This window comes from Callorhinus ursinus, unplaced genomic scaffold (genome assembly GCF_003265705.2).
Source record: "Callorhinus ursinus isolate GAN/ISIS: 27379988/994484 unplaced genomic scaffold, GSC_fseal_2.0 scaffold24, whole genome shotgun sequence".
NCBI lineage: Eukaryota > Metazoa > Chordata > Mammalia > Carnivora > Otariidae > Callorhinus > Callorhinus ursinus.
Window position 1 is genome coordinate 20,586,683 of NW_027397086.1, and position 12,844 is coordinate 20,599,526.

The window sequence follows — 12,844 nt, forward strand, 5'->3', positions numbered from 1 at the left end:
TCTCCCTCTCCCGCTCCCCCTGCTTGGGCTCTCTCTCTCTGTCAAATAAATAAAATCTTTAAAAAAAAGAAAAATCCTTTAGAGTTCAAGTACTTAGCCCCTAATCACAACACAATATATCAGTTCAATATTCTTCACGAGTTAGCAAAGACTTCCAGAGAATGCCCTTCCTGGAGCAGAACATTGTGAAATTAAACAGAATTTTTCAGGATTATATAACAATCCAGTATTTTACCTTGCGTTAACCATACAGATACAAACTGGCTCTAACTTCTTTGTAATCTTCCTTTGCTCACTATGACCACACTCCATTGTAGAGCTGAAAGACTCCATCTTGTGGTTTATAGGAAACTGTGTCCATTTTTCCTTCAATTCCACGTGTCCCCTCCCCCCACCGTGTGTGTGTGTGTGTGTGTGTGTGTGTGTGTGTGTGTGTATTTTCCTTATTCTAGAACTCCAGTTACTATCTTTGCTTCTAATGTGGAAACTGGAATCTTTCACTGATGTGGTTATACTGTACTGAAAGTGCTAAGAAGTAGAGACACTGCATCCTCCCTGTGTTTTCTGAATCAGTTGAGAAGCTATATATGTGAATATGCATGGGCTCTGTGAGAGAGGGCAAGTTCTAGGGATGAGAAAGACTACTAGTCTTAAGGTTGAGTGGGAGAGCAAAGGGGTGTGGTTGTTAATTGCTTTCTTCTATTTTGTTTTTTTAATTTTTTTTTTTTTTAAGATTTGATTTATTGGAGAGAGAGAGAGCACAAGCGGAGGGGAGGGGCAAAGGGAGAGGGAGAAGCAGGCTCCCCGCTGAGCAGGGCGCCTCATGCAGGGCTTGATCCCAGGACCTTGGGATCATGACCTGAGCCGGAGGCAGACGCTTAACCAACTGAGCCACCCAGGTGACCCTGCTTTCTTCTATTTTGGATCGTATGTTCAGTTTTGACCTCAGTTAATGGAAAGTGTCTTATCATGACAGTGATTCTTATGGCTTAGCCATTGGTGTCTTTAGCATTACATGCAGGTCTGAGCATCAGCCATCTGTCTAAAGGGGAGTCTCTGCGGAAGGTGGAGAGGGGTTCACGTATTGTCACTGTTGTGCCCCAGGACACAAAGCTTATATTACAGGTAAGCTGATTTTTCAGGCTGTGTTTCTGATTGTCGTTAGGCTGTCAATACAAAACAGTTCTTGCAAATTGTATTTTAGGCCGCCTTCTCATTTGTGGTAGTTTATTATAAGCCATTCCTTGCTAGGTTCTCCATTAGCTTTATACAAAGGAGTGTTCATACAGGCTGTGCCCAGCAAGGCTGGCAGGGTGGCTTCTCTGGGAAATCAAAGTAAATACTGAGCACAACTAGATTCTGCTGGAAGTGTGCTCATTTTACAGGATCGTGGTAGTTCTCTATGAAGAGTTGAGTTAGGTGAAGTTGTGTATCCTGGGTATTTAAATTTTTTCTATTTACTTAAAAACATTGTTCTGATTTATTTAAGATGCCAAGGGGAAACTTAGAAGTTGTTCATCATCGAGCTCTGGTTTTAGCTCAGATTCGGAAGTGGCTGGACAAGTAAGAACCATGTATATGACTAGTTCGCTTGTTGTTATAACGTATCTGTGAAGATAGTATTCTATTAAAGTTTTTAAAACTTTAGAAGTACGGAAAACCTCTATTACACACGTCTTCAATCAGATTCTCGGAGGCTTTTTTCCCTCCTACACTTTGATTTTAATAATTACCTAGTCTGGTAAATATTCTTAGTAGAAAGAATCATGAAATGCATCATACAAGACAGGGTTTCCTAGCCTGAGGGGATCCATATGGGTTTTAGATGCTCTGTGAACCCAGGGAAATTGCACCAGACTGTGTCTGTGTGTATTTATTCGGGCAGAAGGCCTAAGGTTTTTGGCAGATGTACAGAGGAGCCTGTGACCCAAAAATGCCTAAGCCACTGTTGTGAAGGAAATGGTCCATTGTCAATTTATTTTGGGGAAACTTTGTATTAGAAAGATCTTTATTAGCATTTTGTTGAAGAGAAAGTAGACCTAAGTTCGGTGATGATTTTTGGTCATGTGTATGTGGGGGTATAGTCCTCAGACTGCCGTGGTGACTAAGTTCCGTTTTTTAGGAAGGAAAGCAAATCTGGTACCTGATTTTTCATTCTGTGAGTTGAGAGTAGAAATCCAGTAATAGTTGTTTGGCATTTGGACTATAATCTAATTATAACTGGTTTGTATCATAATAATGGTTTTGGATCCAGGGAGTTTAGTTTTTGTAAAATGACCTTTCCATCCATTCTCTCTGCCTCTTCACAGACTGATGTTTAAGGAAGCATTTGAATGCATGAGGAAACTGAGAATTAATCTCAATCTGATTCATGACCACAACCCTAAGGTAACTTTCTAAATCTGATATTAACTCTAGCTTACCTAAGACTTGATCCTATGTGATTGGAACTAAAATTTTTTGTCCTTTTTTTTTTGGGTAGGTGTTTCTTGAAAATGTGGAAACCTTCGTAAGACAGATAGATTCTGTAAATCATATTAATTTGTTTTTCACAGAATTGAAGTAAGTATTTTGAATAATTCCTGAGTGTTATATCCATAATTTATCTAGTTTAGGAAATCAAACAGATAAATGCTAAAGGAGAAAAATTGACTTTATGTTTGGTATTTTTTTTATCACTATAATTCTCAGATGCCACCTGTAATAGATTTTTGCCCTTTTCCCTTCTTTTTAAAAACAGACTATTTAAAACTAAGACTTGAAAACACGTCATTTAGAATTATAATTGACTATTTTTAGGTGTATATATAAGACTATTTGTCTTAGGACATTGAAATCAAATGGTATGTTTTTCTGCAATGACTTTTTTCTAACTTAAGAAAACATTTTAAACATATAAGAAAAGCTGTCCGGTTAGCATCCTGTACCACCATCTAGACTCTCTAGTACATATTTTCCTGTATTTGCTTTGTCATGATGTACTATCTATCCATCCATCGTTCATCTTTTTTTTTTAAGATTTTATTTATTCATTAGAGACAGAGATAGAGAGTATGAGCAAGGGGAGAGGCAGAGGGAGAGGGAGAAGCAGGCTCCCCGCTGAGCCAGGAGCCAGACGTGGGGCTCGATCCCAGGACCCCAGGATCATGACCTGAGCGTAAGGCAGACGCTTAACCATCTGAGGCACCCAGGTGCCCCTTCATTCATCTTTTTTAAGGCAAATTTTAAGTTAATTGTAGCCTTCAGTCCACTTTATGTCTCAGTATTTCACTTCGTGGAACACTGACTAGAGTGCATTCTCGGGGGGTCAGATTCATATGTGGTGAAATGCATAAATCATAAATGCACTATTCAGTGAGTTCTGACCAATGTGTAACCCAGACCTCTATTGAGATAGAGAACATTTCCTTCACCTCAGAAAGTTCCTCCAAACCTCATGTCAGTCAGTCCTGTCCCCACCCCCTAGGCAACCACTGTTGTGAGTTTTTTACCATAGATGAGTTTTGCCTGTTGAAGAACTTGAAGTGGAAGCATATAGTATTTACTCTTTTGTGTAAGTTAGGCTGCTCTCACTCAGCATATTACCTTGAGATTCACCCGTGTTTTTGCTGGTATCACTAGTTCCTTCATGTTTACCGCTCAGTAGTGTGCCCTAGTGCAGATAGGCTACAATTTGTTTATTTGTTCCCCTGGAGTTGGACACCTGTCTGTACCCAGTTTGGGGCTAATATGAATAAAACATCTATAACATCACTGTACGACTCTTATATGAAAATATTTTCATTTCTCAGTTTGTTTCTTCATTTTTCACCTTATGTGAATATGATGAAACTGTTTTCCAAAAGCCATTTTTATTCCCTCCTTAGCCTCCCTGGGTCTGTGTTCATCATTTGGTAGCTGGGACACGTGTTCAGTTAGTGACCTCTTAATAACTTGTTCTTAGGGAAGAAGATGTTACAAAGACCATGTATCCTCCACCAGTTACCAGCACTGTCCAGCTGTCCAAGGATCCTGATGGGAAAAAAGTAGACATTGTCTGTGATGCTCTGAGAGCAGCCATGGAGAGCATAAACCCCCACAAGTATGTGCGCTGTCATTAGTTGGCATCTTTTGAGTCATAGAAGTGTACTCTTGTCCTTACTCAGCTTGTTCATTCTTCTCATTCTGGGGTTCTTCACTTACCACCCCAGGTACTGCCTGTCCATACTCACCTCTCACGTGAAGAAAACAACCCCAGAGCTGGAGATTGTGCTGCAGAAGGTACACGAGCTTCAAGGTAGAGACCCGTTCACAGACAGTGTGTCACCAGCCTTCCACGCTTCTGGGGAGCTCACTGACCATGATCAGTGCCCCATCACACAGTATGGGGCTTTGGGGTTGCCATTTTAAGACCTGTGTCCGTTTTTTTTGAGCACTGCCCTACAAAACATGTACAGAAGAAGTCCTATGGCATCCAATTCTGTCAAGAAAATCACTTACTTTATCTTTTTGGTTGTATTGCTAGAGATGTGGGTTTTTTCCCCAAACGGCTTTGTTGTGTTTTGTTTTCTTAACACTGACAGGCAGTACTCCACCTGTTCCTGATGCTGTGAGTGCTGAAGAGGCCCTGAAGTATCTACTGCTTCTGGTAGATGTTAATGAGTTATATGATCATTCTCTCGGGACCTATGACTTTGATTTGGTCCTCATGGTAGCTGAGAAGTCACAGAAGGTAGGTGCAGTCACTACTTGAACGGCCTTTCGGGTCTTGCTTCTGCGGTCATGGCAGTATGAAACCCTGTCCCCGGCAGCGCTGGGTCTTGCTGATGTGAATATAGCGAATACAGGCCTGGGGGCAGGGCTGGGTGTTTCCGGGACGCCTGTCTCTAAGCCCCATCTCTGTCAGAGTTCAGGGCTGATCAAAGTGTTTTGAATGCCAGGTGGAACAAGTGAAATAAAGTTACTTGGTTATTTGTAAGATTATGGTCATATGTGTGAATGAACTCTTCTCTTATAAAGGAAATAGAGCAAATGATTCAGATTCACGTCCAGTTCCTTGTTATGGGGCTGGAAAGTGGGAACAAGGAGAATAGGAAGGTTTGGGGCCTCTCGTCCCACCTTAGCATGCTGCAGTTGGGAAGTTTGGGCGCCCCTGGTCTGGTCTAGTTCCTGCAGCCTTAGTTTCATCCTGTCATCCCTCTCCTTGCTCTTGCCAGAGTGATCTTTCCAAAAACAAAATTTTGATCCTTTATTCTTTTACTTGAAATCCTTCATGGGCTCTCCATTGCCCCCAGGATAAAGTTCAGAAGCCATCATATTGCTTAAGCCTCTGCCCCCTGGGTCTGGTCTCTGTCTATCTGTCTATCTGTCTGTGCTCGTCTCTTGATACTGTTCCTTTTGCTCAGCCTGTAGTGCTTTTGTCCCCCCGCCCCAAGCTGCCACACACACCCCCTGCAGGTAGCGCTACTTCTGTTTCCCTTCACCACTTTCCACCTCTCCATTCGCCAAGCTAATTCTCACTCGTCTAAGGCAAAGGAGGCCAAAGTAGCCTCTTGCCAGTGCTCCATTCTTGCCTCCCTGCCCACCATGTGGGGACTGGATGAGGTGGGCCACATATGTGCTTCCACCGCACCCAGTGCCTACCCCTGCATATCATTCTAGCTCCTCTTCTACGTGGTAGGTCTCCTAAGGGTAAGGCTTGGTTGTATTTTTTATACATAGGCAAATTCTTATTAAATGTTTGTTGATTGAACACTTTGGCCTATAGTTCTCTATATTACATGCCTGAGTATTTAATTATTTTTTCTTTTGGGTTTTCTTTTTTTTCTAGATTGTTCTTATGTGTATTTATCCTGTCTGCTCAGTGAAATTGTATTAAGGACAGGGAGCATCTGTTCTTTGGAAAGGAAACAATTTTCGGGGCATGGCACAGAGCTGCAGACAATCAGTGCTAATAAAATCTTGGTTGGCAGGGCCTTAGAGTTTTGTCTTTAACTCTGTGCAATTTTACCTTTGTTTTAAAACTTGCTGGAGGGTGGGGCGCCGGGGTGGCTCAGTCAGTTAAATATCCAACTCTTGATTCCAGCTCAGGTCATGATCTCAGGGTCCTGGGGTCGAGCCCCACGTCCAGCTCCATGCTCAGCACAGAGTCTGCATGGGATTCTCTCTCTCTCTCTCTCCCCCTCTCCCCCTCCCTCCCTCCCCCTTGCACGTACATAGGTGCATGCACATTCTCTCTTTCTCTCTAAAGAAATAAATCTTTTGAAAAAAAAAAAACTGGCAGAGGGAGGGCATGCGATGTCATGCAAACAAATTCAAGCACAGTGCCTTGCACTTCTGGAGAAACTTGGATGCATTTGTTGAGTATCTTCTAGATTGACCTTGTTTTCCTTATTAGCCTCTGAAATAAGTGGCTCTTGTGAGATTGCATAGGAGATCGTCATCATTATTCTCAAAACAACCCCTATGTGTTAAAGCATTTTCGCCCAACTGGTTATATGGTGTTTCATTTTATATATTTATACAATGTGTATAATATACTAATATATAGTATGTATTTTAAACATATAGCTTTGAGTTTATTGATTGTTTTAATTATATTATTATAAATTAATCATAAGTAATAAAGATTTCCTATTGGTGTTTTTTTGTTTTGTTTTGTTTTAGGATCCCAAAGAATATCTTCCATTTCTTAATGCACTTAAGAAAATGGAAACCAATTATCAGCGGTTCACCATAGACAAATACCTGAAACGATATGAAAAAGCCATTGGCCACCTCAGCAAATGTGGTAAGTGTGAGGATTAATATGTTTATTTCTGCTTCGGGTCTTCTTTGGAGCTAGGCAGGGTATAAATTAAATTAAAGTGTTAGTTTAGATATAGACTGATTTCAGTTTCCACTCCTGAAAATTTTAACAGTTATGTATGTGCACCTTCTTTTATCATATGATCTGAAAAGCTGAAGGCAAAGCAAATGACTTTTAATGAATTGGAGGAGCTCCCTAACTAAAAAAATAGAGCAGATCCTTTTTGGGTTAAGGATAATCACCTCGTAAATTCATTTCAGTATCTCAGAATGAACACTGATAATGCATTCTTCTCCCCTGGCATATGCCAACACCCGAGGGAAACGTAGCTTGTCTGGAGTGAGCGGCCATGTGCACCGGCAGTTCCCAGAAGGACACAGGTGTACATGGTAGCGACAGACTAGGACGAGCATGGTGCCCGTTGTTCTGCCGCACCCCGCCCCTGTCCCCTGCTGGAGTTTCTGGCTTTAGCAGGTGCAGTTCTCTACAGAGAGCTAGGATGGGGGTACGAAGTTACCTGGGTGTTAGCTGCTTTGGCGAATCTGATTGAGCTGGGCTGGGCTGGGCCTCTGGCACCTGAATGGGTAATAAGCTCCCCAGCTGATTCTAATGAAGGAGGCTGAGCAAACAGAAGGTTGGAGAGTCATTTATTAGGGGTCGTGTATAAAGCATCCTTTTACATGGAACTCTGATCTCAACCTGTGCTTCTCATACCTCACATCTGCTGGGGTGCTTTGCTAAAATTAGAATTCCTGGATTCTGATACTCCTGATACTCTGATTCTGTAGGTCTTACAAAGGTCCCTTGTTGATTTTGTGTGGGGACCACTGGTATAAATGAAATTCATTACGCTTCCAAAGTCTTAGACGTGTGTGTATGAATCTTATTCCTCAGGACCTGAATACTTCCCAGAATGCTTAAACTTAGTAAAAGATAAAAACTTGTATAAGGAAGCTCTGAAGTTATATCCGTCAGACTCGCAGCAGTACAAGGTGAGTGGTGTGCGAAATGAGGCTCTTCTGACTTTGTGCGTTAGCTGGCAGGGGGAAGGATCCTGAGTCCATAATGCCATTCTTGGCCTCAAGGTTTATCTTCAAATGAAGTCACCTCATCCTGAGCTCTTATCTGGGAGAATGGCCCTGACCTGCTCTTGTTCTGAAGAAAGTGCCCAGGCTGGAAAGCTAGGAGTTGTCCCCTATTCCTCATCATGAATACCACGGCAGCTTCTCCCTGGGGTTCCCGGCTTCTGTCCCACCCCTTGCTCCAGCCCAGCCTTGCTGTCGCGTGACTGATCGTCCTGAAGCGTGTAGATCTTTCTCATGTAATTCAGAAGAAAGGGATACAGTTCGGTTGTTTGTTTAAACAGACATCTATTTAGTTCTTATATGCCAGATATTTGCTAAATGTATTTGCTAAATGTATTCTATGATTCTCATGACAACCTGATCGGATAAACAGATGAGGAAACAGCTTGCCTCAGGAGCTGGAGTGTGAAGCACTGGCCTGGGATGTGAGCCCAGGCTGTCTGACCCCAGAGCCTGGGCCCGTGACCACTACTCATCCCCGCCACCCTTCCTGCCCCCTGCAGCTCGCCCGCGGCTCTGCTCTGGCCCCCACCTGCTCCCTTAGCATTGGCTGCCTCTTCCAGGCCTCTCCCTGCCCCTACCTTTAGCCCCACTTGTCTTTTAACTCTCGGTCTCCTCTGCTGGAAAGCTGTTCCTGGGGCGCCTGGGTGGCTCAGTTGGTTAAGCGACTGCCTTCGGCTCAGGTCATGATCCTGGAGTCCCGGGATCGAGTCCCACATCAGGCTCCCTGCTCGGCAGGGAGTCGGCTTCTCCCTCTGACCCTCTGCCCTCTCGTGCTATCTCTCTCATTCTCTCTCTCTCAAATAAATAAATAAATAAATCTTAAAAAAAAAAAAAAGAAAGCTGTTCCTGGGCGAGGTGCCACCCTGAGCTCCCAGATCCCCCTTCTCACCTCAGTGACAGCACGTAACCACCTGCCGCCGCACTGATTTGTTTTCCCCGCCGGCCGCGGGCCGCTTAAGGGCAGGGGCTGTGTCTTGTATTCCGCTCTGTGTCCCTGCCTGACGTTGAGCCTGCGGATAGAGAATTTGGCCAATGGCTGCCTCTTTGCACTCGTTTCACCGTCTCTTCCTCTCTCCCGTGCTCTGTCCCTTCTCCACTCACACCAGCCTTCTTGTTATTTCGTCCTGTGTGTTCTGGACACGTTTCTGCCAGATGGCCACAGTGCTCTCTGTAGCTCTCGGCCTGGATTACTGTCCCACAACCCTTCACGTGGCTGGCTCTCCTCACAGCCCCCTGAAATGGCACTCCCATCACTCTCTGTCCCTTTATCACGACGTCACAGGCCTTTCTGTGTTTGTAAGTCTGTCGCCACAAGAGCAGGAACTTGGTGGTGGTTCTTGTTATTGTTTAGGATTTTGCCTGTTTTTATTTTCTGCATTGCTGTGTGAGTCCCACTGCCCTTAAGAGTACTCAGTAATGATCGTGGCACATCCTCAGTAAGGTTTTGAGTGGAAGAATGATTGAGTTCACTGATTAACCACGGGGTATTCTGAGTAATTCAAGAGACTTTCCAACGTAGCGGCCAAGACAGCCTACGCCGGACGTTAAGAAATGACTGTCGCCTTTCCTCACCAAGCCCCCGTCTCCTCTTGCCCCAGGATATCAGCGTTGCTTACGGGGAGCACCTGGCACGGGAGCGCCTCTTCGAGCCGGCCGGGCTTGTGTTGGCCCGCTGTGGCGCCCACGAGAAAGCGCTCGATGCCTTTCTGGCTAGTGGTAGCTGGCGGCAAGCTGTCTGCACGGCAGCCCAGCTGGACCTGACCGAAGACCAGGTGGCTGGCCTCGGCAGAACTCTGGCAGGTGAACGTGGGTGGTGGTTTAGGTCCTCGAAAAAGAGAACTCTTCCAAGGGTTTTTTTTGTTTCTTCCTTTCTTTGGCAATTTTGCAAGTAAATTTAGGATAGCATACCTTGAGGCTGTCTCAGATTCACTAATAAAAATTAATTAGATAATTTAGAATGGTTTATTAAGTAAAGGTTAAACTGCTACAGTGAGAGTCCCTAAATAATGGCATGATAAGAAAGCTTGTATCTCTCACGTAAGGACTGAGAAGTCCTTCTGTTGTGTGGCTCTGTCATCCCAGGCAGATGGTTGTAGCTGGATTTTCTCCATATCCATATTCCAGGCCTTAGGAAGGGGAAAAAACTAGAGCCTTAGGAGAACACTTGAAGTTGGAAACGACCTTGAAGTTACACTGTTACTTGTGTTCCATCTCATTTGCCAAAACTTACATCCTAGTGCAGAGTAGCTGTGCGGCCATGTGCCCTGTCAGAAGGTAAACATGAGTTTTGGAGTGGGGCCATTCAGGTATAGACAATAGATCATTGGGAACTGTAATAGCATTTATGGGAAATGAGGTGAAAGAAAAAGCCAAACATGTAAGCATTCTGAAAGCAAAGGCAGTTCAGCTGTGTCCCGGTCTAGGGATTGTCTGAACCAGAGGCGAGCCTATATCCGAGTCTGACTCCTGAGAGGGAGGAGAGCTAAAGGACGGCCTGAGAGAAGAGATGAACAGGAGCCCTGCCCGCTCAGCTGTGCTTGTGTATTCTCCCCTTGCTGTTTTAAGAGTTTTAAAAATATTGTTATGCTTTCAAAGAAAACGCGGTTCTGAAAAAATCCCAAATTAAATCCTGGTAAATGTATGTCTGTGTCCTCCTTAGCTATTTGCATTCTTCCTTTTTCTCTGGGTCATAAAAATGTGTGAGGTTATCACTTTTCTTTTTCTGGCATTTCTGGTTATTAGGTCTGTAGACTCTTCTACAAGGCCTCTTCGTTTCCATGGTGAACTCTTTAGTTTTTGAGAATTCCCTATATTAGGTCTTTTAGTTATTTATTCTGGCTCCATTGTTATTTCTGCTTTAGAAACTTATCTTTCGGTAGCTCATACCTTCCAGCTCTGTTCTTAGGGCCTATTATCTTCTCTTAAATTCTTTGTAACTCTTAGCTCGCTGTTTGTCATGCTGTATGGTATGCAGCCAGTTCTCCCCAGTGTTTAGCAAAATGGTAGGAAAGGTGGTGGTCAGAGATTGTTGAGAAGAGTTATAAGGCAGAGTCACTTCATGTGCACTTTAACTTAGGCAGTTTTTACAAGAAAAGGAAGATAGCTGTTGAAATTATGGAGATGATTATACCTGCTTTTGTCAGGGAGCATACGCGCTGGAGTTTGCATGAGATGGGAGACCTGAGTCTGCCAGCCCCGTAGTCGACTTCAGGTTCTGTGTGCCTCTCGAGGCATGATTATCTCAACTGCTGGGTGATTCTAGCATCTCAAGACACTGCATGACCCGTAAGCCAACTACCTTCATCTTTGTGCTCAACCAAAGAACCGGTCTCTTCCTATGTGAGGAAGAAATGAATGAGCTGGAGATGTTAGGTCAGTTGCCTGTATGTGTGCCTTTGTAAGCTTTTTTTCATGGCTAATTTTGGCTATACATGGATTTCACATTCTATGCTAAATTTAGACTATAACTGCCATTTGAGATAGGACTCTGTGGTATTCCTGCCTATTTCCTGACAGAAATTCACAAAGTATGTAGTTTTTGATACGTAATAAAGATATATTAGTGAGCATCTCAGCAAAGGAATCTGTTGAGTGTTGTTATGCCCAATGTTTCACAAACGTACTTGACCCAAGAATGGTTTTTTGGTATTGCCTTTTATTATCCTACAGTCTTAGGGAACGCTTTGGAAAATGCTGTTTTAAAGCTGTTCTATTTGAGCGTATACAGTAGAGCTCAGTCTCCAATTTATAGGGGACTGTTTTTATTTAAAAAGTACCTCCAGGGGTGCCTGGGTGGTGTATGGTGTAGTTGGTTGGGTGTCTGACTCTTGGTTTGGGCTTGGGTTGTGGTCTCAGGGTTGTGAGCTAGAGCCGCTTGTTAGGCTCTGTGCTCAGTGTGGAGTCGGCTTGAGATTCTCTCCCCCTCCCTTTGCCCCTCCCACTTGTGTGCCCACGTGCATGCTTGCTCTTTCCCTCAAATAAATAAATAAATCTTAGAAAAGTAAAGAAAAGTACCTCCAAAAACCATTTCAACTTGAGGTTTGGTGATCCTGTTCTTAGCAAGCCAACTATGGTGAAGTGTTTATTATCTTTGCAGGAAAGCTGGTTGAGCAGAGGAAGCACAGTGATGCAGCCACAGTCTTGGAACAGTATGCCCAGGTAACCTCATCTCCTCCCTTCAGCCACTCAGTCAACAAGGAAGGTCTTCCCAGTTGTACCTCACCGATCATGAAAATTAAAGGAACTTAGGGTAATTAGGAAGTCCAGAGATAGTATTTGCTCTGCAGATCTTCCTTCTTGCTGACCTGACTTAGAAATCTAAATTTAACTTACTTCTAAAAAATTAGTTCTCTAAACAATAAGTTGTGTAAGGCAGAACTCTACCACAATAGGCATTAGTGTTTGACCTTGGTAGAAGGTACTAAATCTCAGGGGAGTTGTGCTTTTTATGTTAACTTGCCAAGTAGAAACAGTGAGAAAGGACCATTCTAAAACAAAGGGATTGAACTTCAGATACTTTTCTGGGTTTACAACCATTCTTACTGTTGGAAGTGTCTTTTATCTCAGGCAGTGTGATGGGTTCCAGTTTTCCAGCAGATTATGAAGATGAGTACCTTTACCAGCTTTTGATACGATTGTAGAATTTGTTATGAAAATAATAAAACTATGCACTGACCTGGGGCACCTGGGTGACTCAGTCGGTTGGGTGTCCAACCCTTGATTTTGGCTTAGGTCATGATCTCAAGGTCGTGAAATTGAGCCCTGCGTCAGGCTCCAGGCTCAATGGGGAGTCTGCCTGAGATTCTCTCTCTCCCTCTGCCCCTTCCCCGCTCGCTCTCCCTCTAAAATAAATAAATCTTAAAAATTTAAACAAAAAACAAAACAACAACAAAAACTATGCACGGACACTGGCCACGGACTAATAGGACATAGTTGACACCAGGGATTACTGCCTTGTAGAGTTTTAGCC

General features: G+C 43.6%; 1 protein-coding gene across 2 annotated transcripts in view; it reads left to right on the plus strand.

Annotated features, from left to right (window-relative positions):
- The window catches only part of ELP1 (elongator acetyltransferase complex subunit 1), a 57,834-nt gene that overhangs the window by 24,515 nt on the left and 20,475 nt on the right, over positions 1 to 12,844 (plus strand). For both annotated transcript variants that reach the window (XR_012373523.1, XM_025888451.2), the window contains exons 19-29: positions 1,010 to 1,125; positions 1,490 to 1,563; positions 2,310 to 2,388; positions 2,483 to 2,562; positions 3,944 to 4,081; positions 4,191 to 4,276; positions 4,563 to 4,711; positions 6,646 to 6,769; positions 7,682 to 7,779; positions 9,474 to 9,675; positions 11,972 to 12,033. Coding sequence is in view for 1 of the 2 variants with exons in the window: in XM_025888451.2 (XP_025744236.1) it covers positions 1,010 to 1,125; positions 1,490 to 1,563; positions 2,310 to 2,388; positions 2,483 to 2,562; positions 3,944 to 4,081; positions 4,191 to 4,276; positions 4,563 to 4,711; positions 6,646 to 6,769; positions 7,682 to 7,779; positions 9,474 to 9,675; positions 11,972 to 12,033 (1,208 nt within the window). In the remaining variant the exon portion in view is untranslated. The remainder of the gene's footprint in view (positions 1 to 1,009; positions 1,126 to 1,489; positions 1,564 to 2,309; positions 2,389 to 2,482; positions 2,563 to 3,943; positions 4,082 to 4,190; positions 4,277 to 4,562; positions 4,712 to 6,645; positions 6,770 to 7,681; positions 7,780 to 9,473; positions 9,676 to 11,971; positions 12,034 to 12,844) is intronic.